The sequence below is a fragment of the Hippichthys cyanospilos genome, chromosome 5, assembly GCF_059441005.1.
Source record: "Hippichthys cyanospilos isolate Australia breed blue-spotted pipefish chromosome 5, RoL_Hcya_1.0, whole genome shotgun sequence".
NCBI lineage: Eukaryota > Metazoa > Chordata > Actinopteri > Syngnathiformes > Syngnathidae > Hippichthys > Hippichthys cyanospilos.
Window position 1 is genome coordinate 4,288,540 of NC_142373.1, and position 27,430 is coordinate 4,315,969.

Here is a 27,430-nt window from a genome sequence, read left to right on the forward strand (position 1 = left end):
AAGTTTCATAAGTAACATCAATGAAACATTCCTTCTGATAATTAGTCTAAGTGAAGCTCTTTATTTTTTAATTTTTGTCAGCTGGGAAATGATACAGTAGGTATTTGCTTCCCTGGTGGGAAGGGAAAAAGTACCTCTGGTAAGTGGACAATAGTCAAAATTGGCAGAAAAATGAATGGTCACCATGTCTGATTTGCTGTGTTGTTTTCACAATAGTCTGTTGTTGTTTTTAAACTTTTAAGGTTAGTAATATAAACCACAGTAGATTCTTTGTTTCTTTCTTTCTTTCTTTCTTTCTTTCTTTCTTTCTTTCTTTCTTTCTTTCTTTCTTTCTTTCTTTCTTTCTTTCTTTCTTTCTTTCTTTCTTTCTATATTTACATTAATTTAGCTCTGCTAGAAGACCAAGCTGTCAATACAAATATGCTTGTATTACTAATTGTTTCAAATGATTTTATTGAGCATATCGACCAATTAAATTTCTTGTGTTCTTATTCTGTGTGGATGACCGAGGAAAATCTGGGGGATCACAACTGACACTGGATGATGTCTTCCAAAAGAAATTTGCAATACATGATCCAGATGCAAAGTGGATCAGTGGTATGTATTTTAATTTATTGTTTAATTTACTGTTTGATTAAGTAACTACAATAAAATTAAAATAGTGTATACCAGTGTGTGTGTGTGTGTGTGTGCGTGTGCGTGTGTGTGTGTGTGTGATTTTTATTTTTATTTTTTCCCCAGTAAGAAATGTATGGACAAGAGTGAATCTAAGTGTGAATGATTGCTTGTTTATAAGAGCCCTGTGATTGGCTGGCCATTGTCCATGTCTTAATAAGAACAAGCAACACAGAAAATGTTTACGTTTTAGAAAACGAAATCATCTTTCGAAACTGGGATGGAGACTTGGTGAAAATCAACACAGAAAACAACCAGACAGAGCTTTTGCTGAAAAACACAACTTTTGTAAGTTTAAGATTCAGCACTTTAAAAAAAAAAAAAAAAAGGTTAACAAACTTTGGAAAAAATTGTGAAAGTCCGTTGCATTCAAATGTTTTTATCTTTCATGTCGTGTCCTTCTCAAAGTCTACCTTTAAAGCCTCAAAGTTTGCAGTTTCTCCAGATCTGAACTTCATTCTTCTGGGATATGATCTCAAGCAGGTAAGACATTCTTAGTAGGCATGCTGCATACAGATGCTGGTTGTAGTGTTTTACTTGAAACCACTAATACGACGGCTTTATAGTTCATGAGCAGGGTGTGTGATTAACATATTTATACCAGTCTTTCCTCTGGGGGTGGAGCAAGAGGGTACACATCTACATACTGCACAAACTAAAGAGGTTTCACAAGCATATTCAACACCCTCTTCTGAGTTCCACAAGCACGTTCACGTTTTTTTTTTTGCCTGCATTTCTTTTGTGATGTCAAAACATGACAAAACCAGCCATATCATGCACTTGAGATCATCCACATAATTCTACGGTAATCTAGAATTTTTTTCAGAGAATTTACCTTCATAAATCTATTTTGCAAAGTCTCCAGAGCCATAATATACACAATAATAGAAATACAACTGCCTGCAATTATACACTTTGCTAGTAGATCTATTTGAGTGCACAGGAAGCTTCCAGTAATGAACCCTTCTCCAAGCAATTTTGCTCAAGCGGTTCAATCTCTCAGGAAACTTAAACTCACTACCACCACTATTCATTTATTTAATTAAACAATTATGACGAACAAAAGATAAGTATTTGACCCTCTATGCCAAAAAAACCCCAAATTGTCATTGAAAAGTTTCATGTGAATGAAAAATAGATTACGAGGACAAAAATACAATATTTTGTTCAAAATACCCTCCTTATGTTTTCTACTAACTGTTGGAATTTTATTGCTAAATTAACATGAACTCAAGTTAGTAATCTGACTCCAATTTGTGACCTTACCCAACTGCCACTCATCCAACAATTTGCGCGCTCGTTCTGCAATAGAAAGGTATCAGGAAGCCGGCATTTTCACACACGAGTGGATTTATTCCTAACACGCAGATCTAATACAAGCACCTGGGTCTCGGGTCCCTCTCAATACAGCCCTGTACGCCGCTGTTGCCACCAGCAGACGTACTCTCATCCGAGTTGCCCAGCAATGAGTTATACTACACAATATGCAAATGGAACATCAACAAAGGCATCCTGGCATTATTTTATTGGCTATGTGTATACTGCAGTTAACTTTAGCTTGCTTTCATTGGTCTTTCTTCCCTTGCAGAATTGCTTGCTTACTCCTCCTGGTTGTAGTTTTCCTCAAAGTTGTTTTTCACCAGGTGCCAAGGTCATCTCGTCCCCGCGACTAGCACCGCTTGCTCTGAAACATTCCATTCTTACACTCCCTTGCACCCCATATTGTTTTGTTCACTTTACAGTCTCACACTCTCATACACAGAATGTAGCAACATCTAATGAACTACTTTAAGCTCAAACTCTTATATTCCTTTATAACCTTACCCCAGGGGTTCTCAAACATTTTTGAGTCAGAGACCCCTTTTAGAAAGCAAATTTTTCCAAGGACTCCGATTGCTCACGGAAACAAAACAAAACAAAAAAATAATTTAAACCAACAGATTAAATTCATCAAGAAGTATATTTGTTGCTTTTCTGCCATACTGACATTTACAAAATAAAAATTGCAAATTGCAGATTGCATGCCTCCTCATAACAAATTGGGTCAATTTCCCCTGAAAAAGTTGCTGCCAATTATTTAGTCAAAAACAGTGTTATAAAATAAAATGCTGCTTTAGCTTTGCTGGCTTCATCGCCTCTTTTGCAAGCAATTGTAGACACCAAACGAATTTCGACAAATTTAAAAATGTGTCAATTTTAAAATACATATTGAACTGGTCGAATTGATTGCTTTGCTGAAGAGCCATGAATACTTTCACAATTTAATATAAACAAAATGAAATTAACACATATATAGATTTTTTTTTTATTATTATTACTTTAAGAACAACTGACAGGCATGCTTGAGTGATTGCTATTGTTTCGATAACAGGAAATGGCAGGTAGTCATTTGGGGAAGCTGGTAGGGTGTAGACTGAGGTATGGGGAATGGCTTGAGGGAACAGGCAGAATCTTTGTTAGACAGAAAGTTCACTTCTTCTTCACTGGTAAGCAGGAAATTTGGGTTGTTGGGGGCAGACAGGGTCTTTAACCAGGCTGTCTGTCCAAGAAGGTGTGCTGAAAATCTTTGCATAGCAGAGACTCTCTGCCGAGGGTGTGTAGAGTGGGCAGTGAAGGATTTACAATCGGCATCTGCATTTGTTGTCATTCAAAATGACCTCCACTTCGCGGAGCACAGTATGCAGTCCACCATCGTCCAACCTTTGGTGCTGTAGGAAAGCGGTCACTAACCACCGGTCCATGGACCGACCGGTACGTGGATCAACGGGTACCGGGCCGCGTGGGCTGCACCCGAAATAATGTTTTGGAAATTATTTAGTTTAACAGTTCATATTTTTTTGCTTGATCTTTGTTTTTTGGCGCCCTTTTTTTGGAGTCCTTCCTGCATGTCACAAATACAGATGCTTTCTTGAGAAGGACCATACAAACATGCTGGCCATTTGAGAGAATGAGTGAATGTTTACCTTGATCCCCTACTTCATCGTCCTCCAACTCTCAAGAGACCTTCTTCAAGGACTGGATCTATATATAATGTCTATAGTATATATATGGGACTTTGTCGATTTACTGCTTGCGTTCCAGATGTTGAAACAGCAATCATTTTACTGAATCTCTGTCACTGACAGTAGTAATTAATGTAAACCTTTGCTCCTTGCAGACCATCCAGCGTCAAAGTACCTCTGCTAAATGTTGTTGTGAGCTTTAGAACTACAGCCTGCTTTCAACAACCAGCCCTTCTCTAATAATATGGCCTTCAACCTGAGGAACCAGGCGACTGGTTTCTTGAGCCTCTTTCAGTCTGAGAAGTAAGCCACAGGTTGGCATGTAGGACTAAGTATTCCCTCTATATTTATGGTATTACCATTGCCTCCTTTCTGATCTCTTGGTCACATGAGTGTACTGAGATGTCCAACAGAGTTTTGGGCCAATCCTCTGCTTTCCAAAGAAATACAGCATGATCAGGCCACCTACTGCAATTCAGGTGGTCTGAGATCCTCATTCCTCTTGACATGTTGTCAGATGGATTGTCTTTAGAACCATCATGTCTCCACTGTGAGGGCTTTGATGTTTTTCTGATGATCGAGATTCTATTGGCCACAAATGTGTGGAAATACCTGTCTTCATTATTCAGATAATTCAACACTTGAAGTACTATCAGTCCAAAATACTGACTCCTCCAAATGTAACTCCAAATCTAGTAACCTCAGCTTCAGTATATCCGGTTCCGTGCGTTGCTGCTGTTTAGCACTCTCAGCTTCAATATATCCGGTTCTGTGCGTTGCTGCTGTTTAGCACTAGCTGGAGAGACGAGCGCTATTTTTCTATTTCTATTTTTTATTCTACCATCCATCTGACCTATGCCCAGTGTTTTTTTTCCGTTTTTTTTGAGGACTGTTTCCATTCTTCTTTAAGTGATGATTCACCAATTCTCTAAACAGCTCCTAGCTTCGTTCGTACTGACTTGTACTAAGGTAAGCATGGCGTCATGCACCTCCAGCACATCACTTGCAACACCTGCACCATTCTCATGGAGAGGCCTTTTTTCCTAGAGGGATGTGTCCGTCAGCTACGGAGAGTTTGATGTTAACTGCTGTTAGATCCTCATCTCTGTCAGGCTAATCAGAAGATACAAATCTAGTGGCAACAATGTTTTCCTTTGTTATGATAGATATGTTGAAAACTTTGCAGGTGCCTTTTTGCCACCAATGCCAGCTGTGCGATCCTATATATCACCAAACAGAGGATCAGAAAGATTACTGACATACCTCCTCATAAATGCAACAAGGTCCCAAAAGTGAGAAAAAAGATGATGGGTATCGTACATTTCAGAATGAATGGACTGAAGAATGTTGAATTTAAGACACTGAATGAAGATTTGGAAAGAATCACACAGCAGAAATCAGGGCTGCTAAGCAAGCACATGTGGACAGAAATGGAAAAAAGAAAACCTTCAACCCAAAGACCAGTCCTCAAAACTTGGAACACTCTTCCTGTCAATACCACACACTGCAGCATGTAAGTATTGCTGTATTGACCATGTTTGGATCGATGTATGCATGTGAGCAGTCATTCTCACATCTTACAAACATCAAGTACAATCTATGATCATATTTAACGGATGAAAGTCTCAAAACTTGCAAGAAGCTTAACCTCACCAAGTATCAACCATCTTACAAAGACATCAGCAAATCCATGCAGCACCAGAAGGCGCATTAGTGGTATTATAACAACATTATTTAAAAGAATAAATTAGGAGGATTATTATACTGACATTTAGTTGAATTTACTTTTAAAATATATTTATTGGCTTTTACTGAAACAAATTTCCAAATATTTTGCGTTCATGGCTCTCTTAGTCAAAATGGTTCCTGGCTCCTACTTTAGAAGACCTTTTGCTACAATGTAGCCATGCTCAGGAGCCATTTGCTGCCACAACCAACTCTTGCAGTTGTCCTCTTGTAAATTGCTGCAAGTAGGATAAAGCATCAGCCTCTTCCACCTTTTCCACCATTCCTTGCTCCGCTGTTAGTGGTGATGTCACGAGCAGTGAAATGGGTGGGGACACTAACTGCAAACACGATTGCTGCAAAATGTGACCGGTTTCAAAATTGCATATGAGGTACAAAATGCTCTCACAGAACATCTCCAAGTGTTTGATGATCCAAATGAATAAATTGCGATGAGCTTGAGACTCTGAACTGTGAGGCAGACATGCTAACCACTCTTCCATCATATATTATACTGTAGTGTCATGCTGTTAACTTCCAAGTGTGATGTTGAAGCGTGGGTGGACAGAGTCACATGACAAAAGTTCTTCCTTTGCCTCCAATGCGCACACGAGTTACACACACAAGGAAACGAACTTTTAATGACACTCGGCGTTGTTCTTGGCCTCTAGCTCAGGCACAGACAATGTTTTAGCAGTGTTCATGCAGTGAGCCACGAGTACCATACAACAACAAGAGAACAACAACTCGTCTCGCGATGACAACCGGTAATTGGGTACAAATGTTGCATTCAATGATCAAACTTGGCTCGGAAAACTAAAACAAGGAATTGGCATATATAGGTTATCAACACCTAACTGCATTACAATATTATATTGTATTGTATTGTATTGTACAGTATTCAAAGTCAAAGTCAAAGTCAAGTTTATTGTCAATTTCTTCACATGTGCTTAACATACAAAGGAATCGAAATAGCGTTTCTCACTATCCTCTGCGTTTTACATGTATACAAGACAACGCATTGTCGGGAGAGCGAGTGGCCGCTGCGTATACACGCGCCGCCATCTTATGTAAGTGGTAGTACTGAATAATTAGCCAACAAAGGCGTAGAAGCAGGTGGCGGCACCAGACAGGATGCCGGCGAGGCCAAACGGAGCAAATCCGCCGGTCCCAAAATCTTTTTCAACATTGCTGCCGTTGCTTTGATTCAGGAACCTGGTGTAGTTGTCGAGCGTGAGGTTCCAATTGGTCGTGTCGCCTTTTACGAAGCCCGAGATGATGACGAAGCCCAGCACCACCAGATTGATGCCGGTGAAGATCTTGTTGACCAGCGCAGATTCGCTCACGCCAATTCGCTCACGCCGAAAGCAAGCAGGCCGGCAGGTCTGCTCGGCGTCCAGCGGCCTGGCCACAATTAGGGTTCCGCTGGCCTTACCCACGTCGAAACGGTTGTCGTAGTTTCCGCCTGTGATCTCGAACCAGACGATTGTATTGCATTGTATTATATATCACATTTGGAACAATGGGTAGGCTATTACATTTCTTTTGAAATATAAAGCTTAAAGTTCCAAAGGTTACAGGTTTATCCTTTGTTTTGCAGTGCATTTTAAAGTTTGCATTTTCCATTAATACAATTGTACTCTGAAATGCACTGTGGTTTAGCTCTAAAACTCCTGCAGCAAACGGATGTTTCATAATCCTAGATGATGCCGATGAGCCCAAAGCCTCAAATGTAATATCATGAATTTAAATGCTTTGTTTTGCCACATATGTGCAAACAATTCAATTGGTATTCCAGGATGAACACCATGATGTAATCTGCTGGGATTTTCATCAAATAGGCAGTTATAATAGCTTCCCTTCAATGCCCCATAGCTGTCATTTTTATCAAGGAGAGGCGAACCACAATTATTGCGCATGATTGGTTTTCCTTTTTTAGAACTAGATTTACGAGATAACTTTTTAAATCTGCCTGAAAAGTTTTGTCTAAATACTGAATAAGTGAAGTGTGTTGTGAGCAGCATTCTAGTTTTGTTTTGTCTCCTACATTTAGGAATATCAACATTCTTTCATGGCATCATACTTAATCTACAACCTTTATACAAGGTCAGTGAACAAAGAACAGTTTTTTTCCTTATTATAGTTGTGATTTAGGACAAGATTTGTGACTTGTACATAGGTGTCTTTTAATATGTTTGTTGATGTTCTTTGACTAGGGAAGTGTTGGAACTAAATCCTCCTGAAGTCTCCAATTCAGTCCTCCAGTTTGCTTCATGGGGTGTTGGTGGTCAGCAGCTGGTAAGCAATTTAGCCAAATGTTTTTCAAGTTAATTTATCAGCGTGTTCCGTATTCTTTTTGGGATTTTGTGGATGTAATTTGTTGTGGATTATAGGCACGAAGCCAAATAGGTTTCCAGGTGTCCTTTGTCACTGATTTTGTTCATAACGTGATGGACAGAATTTCAAGGCATAACCATAATACTACCTTGATGAAGTATTGTATGATGTAGTATTTATATATATATAGGGTTAGGGTTATACATATTTATTTGATTTAAAAAGCATTCACACTTGTACCATAGCATAAACAGATTACATAAATGAATCCCAGAAGATTCCAGTTACAACTTTCATGCCGATGAAACTTTGGGTGACCCATATCAATGGGAAGCTTTTACTGTTCACAAGGCTTCATTTGCCCATACTTTGAAAAAGGCATTACAAAATAAGTTAGACAACCTCTGTGTTTGGGAACTGAGAATCAAACTCTAAATTTCCGATCCTTTATGATCAGATTGCAGGTATGAGTTGGTCTTATTGATTTGTTTGTTATTGTCTTTATTTATTTTGTTTATATTGTCTTTGTTTCTTTTTTTTTTTGTCCCTACTGTCAGTGTCTCATTTAGTTTGAATGTGTCTACCTGGTTGGTCCCTTGTCACCTCATCAGCTCCGTCCAACCCTTTATGTCTGGTCGATGTCTTGTCAGGACTTCCCTGCTTTTGTTTAGCCTTTGGCCTTTAGCAACTGTAATTGGCCTGTTCGTTGTTCCTTAGCCTTTCAAGTCTTGTTACCAGTGTTTAGTGTTCATCAATTAAATGACGCTTTTGTGAAGCACCAAAACATATAGGCAAATTGCTTCGAAAATGGGTTCAGGAGTTGAATGTTCAGTAAGAATGACCTCTCCTTGCAGAAGAGGTTGATTTTTCAGCATCATTTTCTTGAAAACCTTTGATTCCCATATCAACGCTGAATGTGATAACCAAGTATTAAATTAATATTAACAAATACAAATAAAAATTCATCAATATTTCCTGTTACTGATAACAGATATTGTATTTCGGAAAAGTTTCAGTTAGGTGTGCTTGTGCAACTATGTCCCTTACGAGGAATAGAGAATACTATAGAGGGCTTATTTCATTATTTTTTTTAATTGAGGTAAAGTGGGCCCCCGTGTTACGACATTAATCCGTTCCGCGGTTGGGATCGTAAGGCAAATTCGTCGTATGACGGGCAACCCAAACCTACTTTAAATAGCTAATGCGTTTAGAACCCCAGGTAAAACATCAAAATTGTACATACATATTAAAAATTGGTACCAAAATAAGTAAGTGCTACGTGTATATATAATATACATGCATACAATCAGAAAACATCATAAATAAAAAAATATTGAAAGGATTTATTTACCTTTGAATGCCGCTTGTTATGCCCATATTCCCAAATAAGGGATACTCCAGCATCGTTTCCATATGGATCATCTTCTTACTTCTTTCTTTAATATCACGAGCAATCTTGGGACCCATGGCTAACTCTTTCAACTTTGAATTAAGCAGTAAAATGCACTATAAATATGGTTTTGTAACCACTTGCGATAGAACAAAGCTTTACTATTCCGGCATTTTGAAAGGAGTGAGACCGACCAATAGCAGACCAGCATTGTAGTGACACGTTGCATGGATGCATTGACTGCAACAAAAACAGCAGACCACCATCTCCGTGAGGAGACGCCGAGCAATAGCAGACCAGCGTTGTAGTTACGCGTTGCATCGAAGCAGTTAGACAGCAATAGTAAATAAGTACAATTCCCTAAAAATGCCAGCAGATGGAGGCAAAACAACACAAATACAGCCAACCCCCTAGGGTCATGACAGTTGTTTTTGTCGCAAATCCGGGAAAATATCATAAAGAGGAGATGAAAAAACTCAGTATTCCAGTTCGTAACATGTAAATAACATAAATCAGGGACGTTGTAACACGGGAGTCCACTGGATATTATCTGAACCCCATTTGGACAGATTCAATTTCTTTTTTTTTTGCTCACAACTTCTTCACATTTTGAAAATACTGATGATGAAACAATGTTCTGGACTTCTCAAAAGCAACCGCACCTGACAACAACTCACAAACTGTTCATTTGCGCTGTTGTATGAGACATTCAAATTCTATTCTTCTCTTCCCCTCACCTGTCAGAATCCAGTGTTTTTCCAATTACCTTTTTTGCCTCTTTGTTCGTGTTAAATGAAATTGGCTTTTTGAGTTCGCGTCAGCTGCCAACTTTCTTCTCAGCAGTTTGTTCCTCAACTACCCACATTAGCAATACTTGACATAAATACAGAGTGTATGAAAAAATCCTAGGTGTGTAAGTACAAAACAAGCTAACCCTAATCCTATTAAAATGTTGGTTATGTAATGTAAATCACACTAACATGAACTCCAAACTTACATTTATATTCCACAGATTTATATATTTGAAAATAATATCTTCTACCAATCGGAAGTCCAGAGCAGCTCATGGAGACTCACGTCATCTGGACAGGAAGGGATCATATTCAATGGCATTGCAGACTGGCTATATGAAGGTAATATACCATTCATACCGCCAGAGGTGGGCAAAATCAGCACTGATGGACTGTCTGTCAGTACGTCGCCAACAGATGCCCGTTTTGCCGACGGATTGACGAATGACAGGAAAACGACGAATTAAAAATGTCGGTATTGCAATTTTCATTCGTTGTTGTAATTACGTCAGATGTCCGTCAACCCGCCACGCCCCTTTTTGTTTAATGAAATACTGTATAATTCAACTGACTTGGATGTTAATCTGGCATATTGCTGTATTTTTATAGGACAAAAAATCACTTTACAACACCACCAGGCAGTGGAGAGACATGTTCAGTGAAGTGAATAAACTGATCGCTTCAATTCACTTCTTGTTATTCACAGTTATAACACAGCCGATTGACCGGAAATTTATTTGTAGTTGCCCCCTTACTTAGTCCCGGTTTCACGTTTCTTGCTATTCGAGCATTCTGGAAATGCGGAACAAATTTGCATTCTTTCTGTGATTGGCTTTGTCAGGAAAATGCAAAATAGAAGTTTTTTATAATTCCCCAAATCCTTTTTTTTTAATTTTTTTTAGTTAATTCAACCTCAGCAATACTTTGTTGTACTTTACTCAAACCCCTTAGCTGTCTTAGTTTTGGTGTTACACTTATATTTGTCACATCCCATAACTTGGGGGACTCAGGATAATGGGACACTCACAAGGCTCGGAGTCTCCCAGTTCCAACGTGTGGGGAAAACACAAAAATCCAAATTACAACAGAAACTTGCTTAAAAAAATAAAATAAAAACACAACAAAAACAGAAAGAGTGAAAATGAGTCCATGTGATCAAGTCCAACAGGAGAGGGGAACAGAGCCAGACAAGGAACTGATGCCAAGTACCAACAGAAAGAAAACTCAAAAACACTCGGGATAGAAAAGTACCAACAAAGGACAAAAAACTCAGAAGAGCAACCGCAAAAGTCTCGGGAGGAATCAAGGCCATGGAGTAACACAGCCAGAGGTGTAAAATAATCCGGCGTTGTTTCCCTGTCCTGGCCGCACTTAAAAAGCCCATAATGGCAAATGGACATCAGGTGGCCAGTGGCTCCTCCCCCTCAAAATCACCTCCCCACAGCTGCAGAAAAACGATAGAATACAGTTAGGCGGGAAGACAATATTACCGTGTTGTGTTTCAACTTCAGTGTAACTGTAGAACCACAAATTTGGTGTTAACTTTAGGTGTAAGTACTATAACAGCTCTGCATGCTGCCACTTACACTCCTGATTTGGCTGGTAGTAAGATTAGTGGGGGGAAAAAAAAAACATTCAGACAAATTCACATGTTGATTTTGATATCAAATTTGCCACAGTTTATAGAGCAGCAGAGATGGAAAATGATCATTATTGGGTGCTCTTTATAATATTAACATAAACAATTATATCAACAGTCAACTAGTTTGTAGTTTCAATGTAGATACTTGTTTTTTCCAGAGGAGGTTTTGCACACTCAAGCAGCTCATTGGTGGTCACCTGATGGCTCAAGACTTGCTTACCTCAGCATCAATGACTCCCTGGTCCCAAACATGCTCTTACCATCTTACATGGGATCCATTTACCCAAGGGGCAAGGAGTATCCATACCCTAAGGTAATACATAACTCAGGCAACTTTCACCCACAAAATTGGTAAACTATCAGATGTTGGCTGGCTATACCATTTGACTAACTCAGATCAATGCATGTTAACCTTTTAGTACTGTACATAAATGTTGATTATCATTGAGCCTCTGTTTTTTCAAGTTGCCTGGGGAGCGGTTGGTTCCCGCAGGAAAAAACAAAACAAAACAATGAGGTCTTTTGAGATCTAAATTGAGGATAATATTGGATATAAGAACATTAAAATGTAAATAATTGTCATTGTCGTTAAATTAAAGCCAAAGCTAAATTGCTACAGCCACAAGGGGTGCCCCATTCCAAATGTGATTGGTTTGATATCAGCCCAATAAACAGTATCAATTTATTTTGGTCTATATCCAAAATCTTTTAGACTGGCATTCATATAATTTCTTTTGTATTTCTTTTATTCAAGTGCAGTATATTCTCATGCTGAAAGACAAATTTATGTAACCCACATGTTTGGAATAAATGGGATCCATTTTCTCATCGTCGAACGCCTTCTTCAAGTCCACAAAGTACATGTAGACTGGTTGGGCGAACTCCCATGCACCCTTGAGGATCCTGCCGAGGGTGTAGAGCTGGTCCACTGTTCCACGGCCGGGACGAAAACCACACTACTCCGCCTGAATCTGAGATTCGACTTACTGATGGACTCTCCTCTCCAGCACCCCTGAATAGATCTTACCGGGGAAGCTGAGGAGTGTGATTCCTCTGTAGTTGGAACACACCCTCCGGTCCCCCTTCTTAAAAAAGGGGACCACCGCCCAGTATGCCAAACCAGGGGCACTCTCCCCGATGTCCACGCAATGTTGCAGAGGCGTGTCAGCCAGGACAGCCCTACAACATCCAGAGCCTTCAGGAACTCCGGGTGGATCTCATCCTCTCCTGGGGCCCATGCCACCAAGGAGTGTCTTGACCACCTCGGTGACTTCAGCCCCAGAGATGAGAGAGCCAACCTTGGAGCCCAAAGACTCTGCTTCCTCAGCGGAAGACGTGTTGGTAGAATTGAGGAAGATTTCAAAGTATTCTGCCCACCCGTTCACAACGTCCTGAGTTGAGGTCAGCAGTGCCCCATCTCCAATGTACACAGTGTTAATGGTGCACTGCTTCCCCTTCCTGAGATGCCGGATGGTGGACCAGAATTTCCTCGAAGCCGTCCGAAAGTCGTTTTCCAAGGCCTCACCGAATTCCTCCCACACTCGAGTTTTTGCCTTGGCAACCGCCGAAGCTGCACTCCGCTTGGCCAGTCGGTACCTGTAAGCTGCCTCTGGAGTCCCACAGGCCAAAAAGGCCCAATAGGACTCCTTCTTCAGCTTGACGGCATCCCTTACCGCTGGCATCCACCAGTGGGTTGGGGGATTGCCGCCACGACTGGCACCGATCATCTTACGGCCACAACTGCAATCAGCCAACTCTCAGACTGGTCAGCGAGATGTGGCTAATGTAAGGCGCATGTAACAGGAGCTCTTGGGGAATGTTCTTATAATATATGTTTATTGATCTTTATGACTGGGTCGAACCTTTCCTTTTTTTGAGTTTTCGGATAGTGACTCATTTCCGTATAACAGCCGGATCGAAATTTCAGACATGCTGAGTCTTAGGGCGAAGACCGAGTCCGCTAAATCTGGCCGTGGTAGACGGCACCAGCAGCCTGAATGCCCCGGGAAGCTGGAGGCTAACAATGTTGATATGCTATGCTGCATCAAAGTCATGATGGATGAGCAATGAGAGGAGATTGTCTCCAAATTCGACGCTATAATATCTGAGTCGGTCAAGAAGACTCTCGGCCTCTCTGAAACCACTGGAGGAAGCACTTGCTCTGCAGGCTGTTGCTATTCATGATTTGGAGCACTTGGCTAACTCATATTTTTCCGGACTCTACACCGAACGTGGCAAAGCGAAGGGTGTCTTTCATCCCGGTGAAGAGGGAGCTCCACAGCTGCACCAATGTTAAATTCGGCTTGAGGCATCCAGCTACGTTGTAAATTTTACTTGGGTCAGTGATGGCACCTACTCCAGGTTCACAAATGTTCTTGTTTCTTATTTTTATCTTCCTCAATGTGTCATATATATATATATATATATATATATATATATATATATATATATATATATATATGTAGACATACGTCACAGTAAGATTTGCATCAGATAAAGACAGATGAAGACAGTGTTAAACTGAAGAAAAGATGGATTGGCAAAGTAATTTTTTCTTCTTTTTCTAGTAAGTCGAGAGGTGTAACTATTCTGTTGCATAGGGATCTTCTTTCCACTGCACTGCATGGCAGTTTTGATATTTGCATCTATTGTTTTGCTTTTTCATACAGTTCATTTGATTTGCAAATAATAGTTAGGCTGTCTCCCTCTACGGTATATTCTTTGTTTTTTCATTGGCGCTATCAAAACATATTACAATCGTATCATGAATATTTATGCAGATATTTGTGGTCTGAAAAATATGTCAAATGTAGGAATTGAAGCAAACAAAGAGCAATTGGTTGAAGCAGGAATGAAGGATTTAAGAAGACGGGATTATTATTATTATTATGAGTCATGATTTTCTTGCCTGCTCCAGGGTCTTCGTGTTGCTCATTACATTTTCCTCCCCATGTGGACATATGAAAATTGTCCTATATTGCATTACCATGACCCCTCTGTCATAACTCATTATGAAACCTCATTCGCTTATAAACAATTTGTGTTGCTTTGCTATGATCACAGTTCGTGCAGTGCGCTATGAATTGCTTTTCATATTTGATTTGATTTACGTTAATCAACTGACATTTGTCTTATATTCATATAGATGGGTCAGATGAATCCCCTTGTAAACCTTTATGTGGTACTTCTCGACGGCAGCTCCCAAACAACACAGCTGTTACCTCCAGCCCGTCTTGTAAAGAGGTAAAACTAGTCAGTTTGTGTTAGAAATTACATTATTTAAAAAAATGAAACTGCATTCTTATGTTTTCACTGTATGTTATTTTTTCATTTTAGTCAATACTATATCACCATGGTAAAATGGGTGACAGTGGACAAACTTGCTGTGCGCTGGATAAATCGGGCACAAAACTTGTCCATCCTTTCGCTCTGTGACATAAATACAAACAAATGTACAGAGGTGCGATTTTTATGTTTGGATTTTCTCAAATGATCATTTAAAGTTTATGGACTAATTTTAATTTTTCTTATTGCAGAGACATTTGATGATGTCAGATAAGTGGATAGGTCGACAGGTAAGCTCTCCGAAAAAAAAAAAAAAACAACAAAAAAAGAGTCTACTTTGTATTAAAAGTGAGCTATCAACTTTCCAAATGATTATTGGAATCAAAATGCAGATTCTCAATTTTAATTCCAGGGAATTCACAGAGAAGTCTTACTTTTATAATACAATGCAGGTAGTTGTCAATAAACTGCAAATTGGCAGATCGAAATATAGAAAGCGTAGGAATGAATCAGGGAGCAAATGTACAGGTATAAAATATGAACAACAAATAGAAAGAACAGAAACCACAATATCACAAGAGTGCAATCGTTATTGGTATTCTCAGCGTGTTCTTGTTTTGTTGATATTGCGAGCATTTATAGCTCTGGGGAAAAACCTCTTTGTCTCGCTTCTATGAGCATTGTAGTGCCATATAGAGGACCAGATAGAGTTAAATAAAAGCCTTAGATACTCCAAACTTTAATTACTTAAACACACAAAACCTAACCTAATCTGAAACAATAAATAACAGCTGACAATACATTAAATATACCAAATAATTTTCTAGGGTACAGTCCAGCCATGTGTATTTTTTTTCATTATAATGACCATTAATACTCCACCCCAAAGTTGTCTTGTCGAGGACAGCTTTTAAATTTGTGGACAGCAATGAGAGCATACAGTATTTTTCAACAGTTGTCAACAACATACACGTAACTCTCATGTAAAGGAAGATTTTATTGTTTCAGCACTAACATTACTTGGCAGAGTTATCCTCTGCGATTGCACAAACATGGTTTGTAATTAAAGTCATTTCAGAAAATGACAAACGTGTCACAATTAAATTAATTAAACATGAATAAAAAATGAAAGCACCACAAATTAATTTCTATTTCTGTGCTTCACTCTTATTGGCCACTGAAGTAACCAAATGTGACTAATGAATCAAGTTGAAATCCCTTGGAGAAAAAGTAAAGTTAATTTCGGCATATGTGAAGGGAATCATATATTAGGTTGTTATCATTATGTGCTTAGTTCATTGTTACCCATTTATGCAATCCTAGTTCATTTTGACCCTGTCCTTAGATAGAGCTGTTGACGCACGAAAGTGTGAGCCGGGACCTTGGCCCAGCTGCCGGTGGCGCCCGGCTGGATCTTTTGTTGTGTTTTGTAATCTGCTATGCTTTTGCTCAATAAAAGCCAGGGAGGGACGGCTGGGCAGTGAAATTAGCGTTGGAAGACCCACGAGTTCATTTGCCCAAGCTTTTTTCCCTATGCCCGGCATAGAAAAGTCAATCTTGGCTGGTCTGAGTTACTCTTTTTGCTGTTTAAGCAGCTAGGCTTGTCCTAGTCTTCTTTTCTGAGATTTCTCTGACAGCATATTCCTTTGATAGTATGCTTTGTCCACCAATCCTGTATTTCCGTAACCTACGATTGCAAGTTGAAACGTTTGACTGCCTGGAAATTAAAGTTGAGACCTCGAGGGTAGTTAGAATGAATCTACAAAACAATGTCTTTTTTTGAAAATTAATCTTGTCGTCAATAACTCAAAACTAATCTCCCCCGACATAAGCCTGGTTTTGTGACAACACATCACAAACAACTGAAGTATCCTTAAAATGGATTTAGCCATTAGTATCACGATAAAGATGATCTACATCACACTTGGACTTTAAGTGATCTTGAGCAGTGAATATAAAATCCGATAAGGACGTTTTAAAAGTTTTTCTCTAAGGCTAAGCCAAGGAAATGACCAGTGCTTTAGTTATTTATTTCCATGAATTTGTCTTTATTTTGCATTTACTGAAAATATTGGTTTCAGTCCAGTATAAAACAATATTTTCTGTGTTTGCTGTGTTTTTGCCAGAATGAAGAGCCGATGTTTTCGAAAGACTGTACAATATTCTTCTTGACACTGCCAGTACAACACATTTTACTTGGAGCATTCCGCCACGTGGCCATGATTTCCAACCAAGTAAAGAATGAATTGTTATCCAAATGCAGTCAGTTCAGATCTGCTTTTTTTTCTCCCTTGTGCAAAATGAAACGTCAAAGGTTGAATATATTAGTTTTTGGATCACTGGTCAACAATATAAGAATTTTTTTCTCCCATAGAAAATATTGACATACTGTATAATAACTTAAGCCAGGCATGTCCAAACCCAGTCCTCGAGGGCCACCTATCCTGCATAATTTTCATGTTTCCATCATCCAATGTTGTTGTAAGGCAGGGCTGTCCAAACTTTTTGCAAAGTGGGCCAGATTTGGTGTGTTAAAAATGTAGGGGGCCAACCTTGGCAGGCATTCTTTACATATGGCAGCAGTGACTTGAAATACATTTCAGCGAGCCGTTCTGTGTTTAACATTTGCTTTTTTATTTTCATTTCAGCTATCTTTTAAGCATGTGTTTTGGTTCATTTGAAATCAAAATATCAAAATTGAATTGACATTAAATATTGAAATTGACTATTCACCTAACTTCACTTTTTTTAACACTAACTTTTTTGTAACAGTTGAACAGAAGTAATTGTACTCTTGGGTGCAAGTTTCATTTGAAACATAAAAAAATATCTCACCATGGCAGTTATAGAATTTATTTGTATATTATATTTATATTTATAGAATATTTATAGATATTTATAGAATTTTTAAACACAATAACAGAAATGAGCAAGTAATAGTCATATCAACAAGTGCAGGGCTCATTTAAAATATGAAATAAGTGCAGGGCTCATCTCAAAGATGAAATAAGTAACTATAAATGTTGATTGGATTTTTAAACGTTTATTATTCTGGAGTGAAAACTGGAAAAAATAAAAACCTTTTCAGACTTATCGTAAATGAAAAATGACTTGTCCACATGAGTGTGATGGGTGAAACTGAGATCTGAAGTGCAGGACAAAGGCCAGGTGTGGCTTTATGGCAGTAGTATGGATGCGCAAGATGTCTTTTAAGTGAGAGTCCGGTAGCCGTGTCCTCACACGGCTCTTATTTAAGATCATAACCGAGAATGTCTTCTCACACAAATATGCGACCCGAACAAGCTTAGCATTTTCTTCCCAAATGCTGGAATCTCTCGGAAACTTGTCCTTATCCAGCTGTCTGTAAAACTTGGCGATATAAAGCTGCCGGTGCTCCCCGCAGCTCACTGCGTCACACTGCAGCTCAACTTTCCTCCTTTTGTTGATTGTCGCCATTTTAGAAAATTAGGGGCTCATACAGTCAATTACTCATATACTAATTTGCTGTTCCTAATTGAGCCTAGAGATGGCAACATTTAGCACATGCAATGTATTCATCCAATGTGTTGATTCTCCATGCGGGCCAGACGTTATTGATTTTTTGACGGAGGCTGCGGGACGGATGGAAATTGACCACGGGCCGCATTTGGTCCCAGGGCCGGACTTTGGACTGTTGTAAGGCTTCCGCTGAGCTTGCTGATGAGCTGATCATTTGAATCAGGTGTGTTAGGAGGACAGAAACCTCCAAAACATGCCGGATAGGCGGCTCCCAAGGACTGGGTTTGGACATGCCTGACTCAAACAGTGGTTCTCAAAGTGGGATATGTTGACCCCGGGGGTCCATGGACTAACAACAGGGGGTTTGTTAAATAATTTGGGTTATTAACTCATTCACTGCCAGGCCAGTCAAAATGGATCATCGATATCTATAGCCGTCATTGGCAGTGAAAGGCTTAAATACCTGGTTACCTTGTTACTTAACTCGTTCAATCCCAAAGACATATTTTTATGTTTTTCAAGCCCAGACTTTGAATCCCAGATACTTTTTCTCCCCATTTTTTTCAGGTTTTTGGCTAAAGGCACATCTAAAAACAGCTGGTACTGAATTAATTTATTAATCAATAATTTTAGGTAATTACTAACTTAAGTGCCTGAAGTTGAACTTATTCATTCAGTACCAGCCCTTCTTAGAACCCAACCCGTCCAGAAAATGTCTGGACTTTAAAAAAAAAAAAAAAGAAAAGGAAAAATATGTCTTTGGCATTTGTCAGACCCATGTAATCCACGTCATCATCAAAGGGCTCGATTATTTAGTCTCTAAAATGGTGATGCTTTTCATTTGTTTTGTTTCCACAAACATTTGCAATGGGAGTCCTTGGGAAATTTTGCTTTCTAAAAAGGGTCCCTGACTCAAAACGTTTGAGAACCCCCTGAACTAAAGAATCAATTTCAGGATATATAACTACATTGATTTGGTTGACTTTAGATCATAATCAAGATTATGTCTTGATTTTTGTATTTCCTTGGGTTATGTTTGCTCTGCCATTAATTGTTTTTGCTTCTTCTTCAAGGGAGAGGACATCCAACATCTTCCCTTGACCTCAGGAAGCTGGGAGGTCTCTCAAATTCTGGGATATGATGACAGCACTAATTATGTGTAAGGAGAGTTATATTTACCGATGGTCTAATCTAATGGTATGAGAAATATGTTCTGGTTAGTCTTAAAGACTTGTGGACTTTCTTTTTCAGTTATTTTCTAAGTCGAGAGACTGGCACAACACAACAACAATTATACAGGTATCTATCTAATCATAACTATTTTTAGGAGAATCATTTAAGTATATGGGTCAGGTAAAAGATTCCAACTGAAGAGAGCAAAAATGCCATCTGGATTGGACTAGAGAAAGTATGAGAGGATACAATTGTGTGTGTGTGTGTGTGTGTGTGTGTGTGTGTGTGTGTGTGTGTATATATATATATATATATATATATATATATATATATATATAAAATATTACTTAAAGAAGGGCCCATATTTGGGGGAATTTTCAGAATGATCCTAATGCACTATAACATTTACACCTGCATTTAATTTGACCTATTCTAATCTTTTGACTGTCCTATTGTTCAATGTGTCTGTACAACTGCACAACTCAATATTTTCAAATTCTGAACAGAGCTGGACACAAACTCTGTACTGATAAACTGCCCGTTGGTCTGTCACTGACTTGTCAGCCCGTTTTGCTGCCGGACCATTAGAAATGACGGACTTAGCCTGGTGGAGCGGTTGTTTTCATCCTTTGTTGTAATTGTCAGCTGTCACCCGATTTTTGATCATTTGAGCATAAGACACTGTCACACTGAACAGTAAGTTTGGCATTAGGGCTAATTATTACTTATTACAGTATATGAGCATAAGAACGTTGCAGATTTATCCACTGTGCTACCACACAGTACAAAGTGTTGAGAAAAAAATACATCAATAATATCCTGCATTGTGCACAACTTGCATGATTCATTTTTACCTTTCATTGACTGCAAATCATAGCTGGGACCTCATTGTGTGTTGTGTGGTCACATAGTTTCATGAAGTGAAATACATACATGTGCTTAACACATTCATTCTACAGGCAGGAACAGTATTAGGAGATTTTTTGTTTGAGTTGATTTTAATTTTTTGTATGTACCTTGGTGCTCCTTCTCCGCTCTGCTGTCCACTAAAGATGACGACACACATCGATAAATGTTGCTGTCACAAATACACTGTTTATGTCTCAGAAAAATTACCATCATTTCAAATTTCCACTTTGCTTTTTTGCAGTGGTGGTCCATGTGTTTTAACACTCAGGCCATCAGTGATTTGACCCTTCAGAAGCACACACACATTACTGGGCTACACAGGCTATATTCTGGAGCAGTTAAACATCAATAAACCCGCATCAGCAATTAAAACCTTTGACTATATGTGATGCTGGCACAAGTTAAATTAATTAATAATGATTTTAAATTATTTGTCCACAAAGTTTTATAAAGTCCACCAAGTGTCATGTCAGCATGGCACGTTGGTGACGGGTGTGGGAAGGTGGATCCAAAATGCAAAAGAGATGAGCTCAACAAAAAGATCGATTATTCACAGAAGCTAGTTGAAACACAAAAAAACACTGGATTAAATGTAACAACAGAAATAAAAACCAAAACCAAAGTCAGACATTACACTAAAGACAGACGCGAGGTAAAAACACAACATGAAGCCAAAAGTGAAACATTTCAAACACCATAAAATAAATCCACAACAGGAGAAACCCAGACAGAACGAGACTTAAACAGCTTTTACACGATTGTAAGCTAAATTACAAATCACACTTTAGCATAAGAACATCATTTTATTTCTTTACCACTAATAGGATATGAATGAAATAAAATTATGAAAACATATTAAAAATGAAAAAATAAATACATTAGATACTCGACTCACCAAAACACTTCTTTCAGCATAAAATCCATTCTTCTTACTTTCCTCAGAAAGACTTCAATGATCTTCTTGTAGAGTTTTTCTCTTGTTTCATTTCCAATAATAAATCCTTTTCTATCAAAATAGATGCCAATGCTGAAAGTCACGTCTGTCCAATTTCCGTTTTGCTCTTTTTCAGCCCTTGTGGGTTAAAAAAAAACAAGTAGATTTGAGTATCCTGCTAAATGTCCATGGGTCTGGCTTCGCTGTATGCTACTTAGGGCAAATGTTGGTTGACCAACATGTTTTTTTTTTTTTTAATAACTTTTTTTAACTACTTCCAACGTTAAACATGGTTGACCAATATAGCATCACCTTCCTGCAGTGAGCATCCAATCACGTCACGTTCAACGTGAGGCTTCTAGCTTGCCAACTTATGACTCGATTGGCTATTGAAGCTGTCTAATAACTAAATAGACCTGTTCAAATTTCCATTAGCGCATGCACGGAAGCCCGTAGCTGTTGATGCGAGTGCCCTGGCCTCTGGGCAGAGGCAGCTTTCATACAGTCTAACGACACAAGTTATCTGAATTCTAATTGGCAAAAAACTCAAAACTAAAACTACAGCACTGGAATGAGCGTAAGCAAATAGCTATGACACAAAAGGAAAAGAATATGGTGAAAATTTTAACTTCCACATTCCAAAACATGCATTGCCGGCATATTGAACACACTTAATTGTCTTTAGGTGTGATTGGGTGCTTGAATGGTTGTTTGTCTCCATGTGCCATGCGACTGGCTGGTAACCAGTTCAGGGTTTCCCCCTCCTACTGAACAAAGTCAGCTGGGATAGACACCAGCAAGCCTGCGACCTTTGTGAGGAGAAGCAGCTCTAGAATATGAATTGATGGATGGATGAATCACTGATGGACCAAAGTCGTGGGTGGATATTAGACGTGCCATTAAAATTTGAGTCGTGTCATAGAGTATCTTTAATAGGTTGCCGTAGAAACACAGAGAGGCACTGGAAGTTGACATTCTTAGAGTTTATTAAGTAATACATGAATCGAATTCAAATTTCAGGATAACGGAATTAGACTCTCGTTAAAAACCAAAAAGTACCCAAATATTGCACTGTCTGACATGTATTCAAAAAGATTTCACTCTGAAATCAAGTATCCCTGACTTTCTTTGAGCTTTTGAGCTGTGTACCATATGTATGTATGTATGTATGTATGTATGTATGTATGTATGTTAGTTATTTGTTTGTATATTTAAAAGTTTCATTGTGTTATATTCTAATTCAGATGTAACAAATCATGTATATAATGTCTGTACTAGTGGGTGCAGTTTCCAACGATCATTAATACAGCATTCCTAGAAAATTACAATGACACGCCTATTGAGCCAATTCTAGAACAGGCTAATTATGGGGTTCTTGGGGGTTACCTTGTGGCTGGGGGTGCCATGTTGGTGAGCTCTGCTTTCCTTTGATACACCCCTGCTGTAATGTTATTCTTTTTAAAAAGGGTCTTAGCTGTGGAGCCATTTTGTAAAGAATGCCTCACCTGCACTCTCTTCAAGTCACAATGCACTTATTATGATGCAGTGCTCAGCAAAAACTATCAGCATGTTCTTCTACAATGTAGAGGTATGTTTCAATATTACTTTCTTTTTCACGATGCAAATCTGTCTTTTTTTTCTTTTTTTTTAATTGTGTGTCAAAACGTCTTCTGGCTACCGCACTCCAAATTACACAGCTTGGCTAGTCAACTGCTAGCACAAGTGTCAGGGGGTTAACCTTTTTGTAGACTTCTATCATGGTCTTCTCAAGTGTGCAAAATATAGTAGTATCAAATAGGTCATAACTTTCAAAGTTTTACAACAGAAACACATACAGTCGGCCCCCGGCTTACGAGCACCCTGATTTACGAACAATTCGCTTTACGAGCGTGGATCAGGGAGATTTTTGTCCTCCGCTTACAACAAACCTCTCGCCTTACGAGCAATTCGACATGCCGGCCATTGAGTTTGTAGAATTGTTCTCGTTTAATTGCGTCAATAAAAACAACAGTAGCGACATCATCAATCATCAGCAGATACTTGTGGCAGTAACGTGAACGCTATTGGTCTTACAACGTCACACTGACTGTCTCACTCACGGTGTCTAAATATATTACCATTTAAGTGTAGTGTTTGTACAGCTAAAGGGAAAAACAGCTGACATGAAATCAAATGTGCCGATTGCAGGACAAAGAATTGTCATTGGTTTAAATGTGTGGTTTTTTTTAAATTAATTGTCAATACATTCCAACCGTTTAAAAAAAAAGTGCGAATAATTATCAGTCAGTCACGGAGATGCGAATATGCTATTGGTCGATTAAGGTCACCCGGTCTCACTCACAGAGATGCTATTGGCCGGCGTCACACGTCAATCACAAATGCCGATATGCTATTGGCCGAACGCCTTTATCTAGCTTGATGGGACAGGATGGAAGGAAGGAGAGAAAATTAGTGAAAAACGGAATGTTGTGAAGACTTTGCAAACTTTATCTGTTAGACATAGCTTCTAAAATTACTAGCAGCGGTAAAGAAAGAAATAAGAGGATGATGTTTTAGTATCTGCGTGATTTGCACCCTGACTGAAAGAGTTACTGTAACACTGTAAGACCAATAGCATATCTATCGCTCTGTTAACTTTGTGCGTTGAACTCTGCCCCCCTCTGCTTACACCCAGCTCAAGTCTCGTTGATTCAAAGGTAAAAGCTATTTATCCATTGTATTTATTATATAATGCAAGTGTACAGCAGATTATGTCACTCAATTTTAATATATGTATACAGTGTGTCGTTTTTACCTAAGGCTTCGGCGCGCGTTGCACGCATTCACGAATTAACATGGGTTTGGATTGCCCGCTATACGAGCAATTCGAGATACGAGCGTAGCCGCTGAACGGATTAAGTTCGTAACCCGGGGGCCCACTGTACTTCACATATTTATTTTCCTTTGCAACAAATATTGTCAGTTAAATTTCCCTCTTTTTATAATTCCAGGTGTTTCTTTTTAACGCAATTAACAGAGATATATTTACAATAAGCGAACAGTTGGAAAACATATACAACAAGGAACCAAGGAGGAAGTGAAGTGATATGTGTCCAAATTCACATGCTACACAAAGCTGCCCGCTGTCCAAATTCATGCCACCTTTGAATGCAGCCCACAAATCTGGTCTTACCTGGAATATTCATTGAATTTTCGTGGATGTGGGTCATAAGCGAAGGACACATCGGAAGTATTCTTTGTGGCCTGTTTAATACGATGTTTAATACATGACAGCTTCTGGAGCGATGCCAGGCATAGACTTGACAGTGCAGTGGTTTTTGTTTTGAATTCTGAAACATCGCTTGTAAGGCACATTGGGAAACAACTGTTTCTATTTCTTTTTCTGTTTGATAACATAGAGCTGACAGCTCTATTTATAAAACTGCTGGGTGAGAACAAAAGCCGCTTCACCGGAACAAAGTTCTCTGCAGCCATGCATGGAGGTCAAATCCATTTTGGTGACACAGAACACTGGACAGACGAGAGCTGATTTCTATTTACTTAAGATGCTATAATTTATGTTATTCTTACTCACAATAGAACTTTTTTTATCGTGATGCAAATCTTCAAATGTATAGGAAATAAAGCTTTTGGTAACTTTTTTGGTTACCACAGACAATCATCATATTTAAAACAAGATTCTGTTTTCACATGCAACAATCATTCCACTGGAAGACTCAAATGATATATTAAAAACAAAGTTCTTTCATAGTTACTTTACAGTTTCTTTATCATGCTTTTAAGGAAGCCGTAGCTGAAATAAAGCATTTACAGAAGACGACATAACAGTAACAACAAAGAAAACACACAATTACATTACAATATCTAATCATTTTTTGCATTTATTTCAAGTCATTTTTGCATGCAATTTTATTTATGCGCAATAGGACTAGCTGAGAAAAGAGGCAGCCATCAACTGCACCAACAGCAGAAGGAAAAGGCCAGGGCCGCCATCTCTGCACCTCATCCGTGTTGTCAGTCTTGGAGGTTCAGCAACATTCTAAATGAGTCCCTGCTCAGGCCAAAGTCAGGTTGGAAATCTGAAATGGTTGAGCAGTGGTACACTCAAGTTTGCTTTGCACTATGGACTTCATGGCTTAGTTAATAAAAATAAATGAGCACAAGTCAATTTGTATTATTCATATGTGATCTGAATGCATTATTCTTGCTGATCTACATTTCAGAAAATCAATTCTATGAAAGCAATCTGTAATGGTAAAAGGCCAGATTTGAAGGCTGCGTTTAAAGCCATGTGAATTTAGACACCGCACGTGGACGAGGCATACCAAAATTGACAAAAATGACATCACGTGGCCGAAAATATACACTTCGGAAAATTCAGCCTATGAATTTTGACACATCCCATGCCTACTTGTGTCCTGTCCTCTCTCTCTGGCTCTTGGCGCGTTCACTTCTGTCTCCCCTGTTTCATTATATATCATTTTGAAAGACCTAAGTCATAATAATTTACTCATTTGAGTACTTGACTGTTGGAACTAAAATTTAATGAAAGCAACACATTTTTAGCTGACTTTTACAGGCGGTCGGTTTTACAATGCAATGCTGAAGGGGAATAATTGAAGGTTTCACAATATAGTTCAATAAGACTTACTGCAGTTTTTCTAATTACAAAAGTCACAATTTTCCCGTTTTAAAATTTCCACAGGGCCTGGAATACCCCAAACTACCCTGCACAGAATAAATAAAATGAAAGGTAAGAATTCAGAGAAGAACAGTGAACTCATACCTAACGCAAATCTATGCATACAATACAGTTTGCCTAGATTTGGTTAAAAAGACTTAAGTAAATGCATCACAGTTTAATCCGTGCAACTTGGCATCTAGAGTATTGTTTGAAAATATATTAGTTGAACAATTTTTAATGAAATAAAAAATATGCTTTATTTGTACCATTCATGTCTTTGTCTTCTGCTGTCGCCAACAGACTACATGACTCTGGAGAGGAATACAGTATTACAACAGGCAGTAGTCAACAGAAAATTACCAAAACGAGTAAAACGAACTGTACAAATCAGCAATGTTGGTATGATCATTTATTTACACACCCACGTTTACATTGTGTGTGAAGTTATTTCATTACAATAATATTGTCAACATTTGCAAAACAGTTCACATGATCTGCATGAGCACCCCCCCAGGTAAACTTTACATTACATTATGCAAATTTTTTCACCGGCGGCTCAGTGGCGCAGTGGTTAGTACTTCTGCCTCACATTATGGCACCCGAGTTCAAATCCAGCCAGCTCTGGCCTTCCTGTGTGGAGTTTACATGTTCTCCCCAAGCCAGCGTGTGGGTTCTCTCCAGGCAAATAACAGATAACTCATCACTATAACTATTTGACATTACAGGGAAACCATCTGGATCATGGTTTGATTTGTTCAGCTTGCAATGCAACAATAAACGGCACTTTGTCCCAGTTGATTCAGTATCAAACTGATGTATTTATTACTATGGCGTTTTGACTGCAGGCACACTGAAATTGATAGAAATGCAAGGATCTAATCTCCCCTTAAAGCCCCTATTCCACTCAACAAACAAGTTGCAGAACGTTTGCGAGTGTCCGTGAAGATAGCAGATGTTGCGTTTGCATCAGGGTTTGTTGAAAGTTGCAAACGTCACCAGACATCTGCCTAAAAGACCATTAAAAGTGTTGGAGAATGCACATTTGCAAATTCGCAAATGTGAGAGGGGTACTTTAAGTCATGCAGTTTTTTGGGTTAACCATACATAAACTGAGTAAAATTATGACTGCTGTTTTCTTGTTTTTTAGCGCTTCGTATGGAGTTAATAGTCCCCAATGATTTTGATGAAGCATATAAGCATCCACTTCTTCTTATTCTGTAAGTATTTAATAATGAAATATTGTACACGCAATGTAATGAAATTAACCTCATTTTTTTTCTTTGCACATCGCCATTCCAGAGCAAATTTGATTTTACAGTTTTATCAATCCTTGAAACTTAAAAAGAAATTAACTGACTGTGGGAGGGAGACAGGAGCAGTGAGGG

The 27,430-nt window shown here is 38.7% G+C and overlaps 1 protein-coding gene across 1 annotated transcript in view; it reads left to right on the forward strand.

The window, feature by feature from the left end:
* The window catches only part of LOC148423212 (inactive dipeptidyl peptidase 10-like), a 69,578-nt gene that overhangs the window by 22,106 nt on the left and 20,042 nt on the right, over window positions 1–27,430 (forward strand). Inside the window, exons 3-19 of the mRNA XM_088414357.1 lie at window positions 511–597; window positions 869–963; window positions 1,084–1,158; window positions 7,456–7,508; window positions 7,619–7,700; window positions 10,142–10,262; window positions 11,721–11,875; window positions 14,708–14,805; window positions 14,899–15,022; window positions 15,099–15,137; window positions 16,974–17,081; window positions 19,419–19,504; window positions 19,597–19,644; window positions 22,828–22,949; window positions 26,067–26,114; window positions 26,346–26,444; window positions 27,193–27,262. Of these exons, the coding sequence (XP_088270483.1) occupies window positions 511–597; window positions 869–963; window positions 1,084–1,158; window positions 7,456–7,508; window positions 7,619–7,700; window positions 10,142–10,262; window positions 11,721–11,875; window positions 14,708–14,805; window positions 14,899–15,022; window positions 15,099–15,137; window positions 16,974–17,081; window positions 19,419–19,504; window positions 19,597–19,644; window positions 22,828–22,949; window positions 26,067–26,114; window positions 26,346–26,444; window positions 27,193–27,262 (1,510 nt within the window). The remainder of the gene's footprint in view (window positions 1–510; window positions 598–868; window positions 964–1,083; window positions 1,159–7,455; window positions 7,509–7,618; window positions 7,701–10,141; window positions 10,263–11,720; window positions 11,876–14,707; window positions 14,806–14,898; window positions 15,023–15,098; window positions 15,138–16,973; window positions 17,082–19,418; window positions 19,505–19,596; window positions 19,645–22,827; window positions 22,950–26,066; window positions 26,115–26,345; window positions 26,445–27,192; window positions 27,263–27,430) is intronic.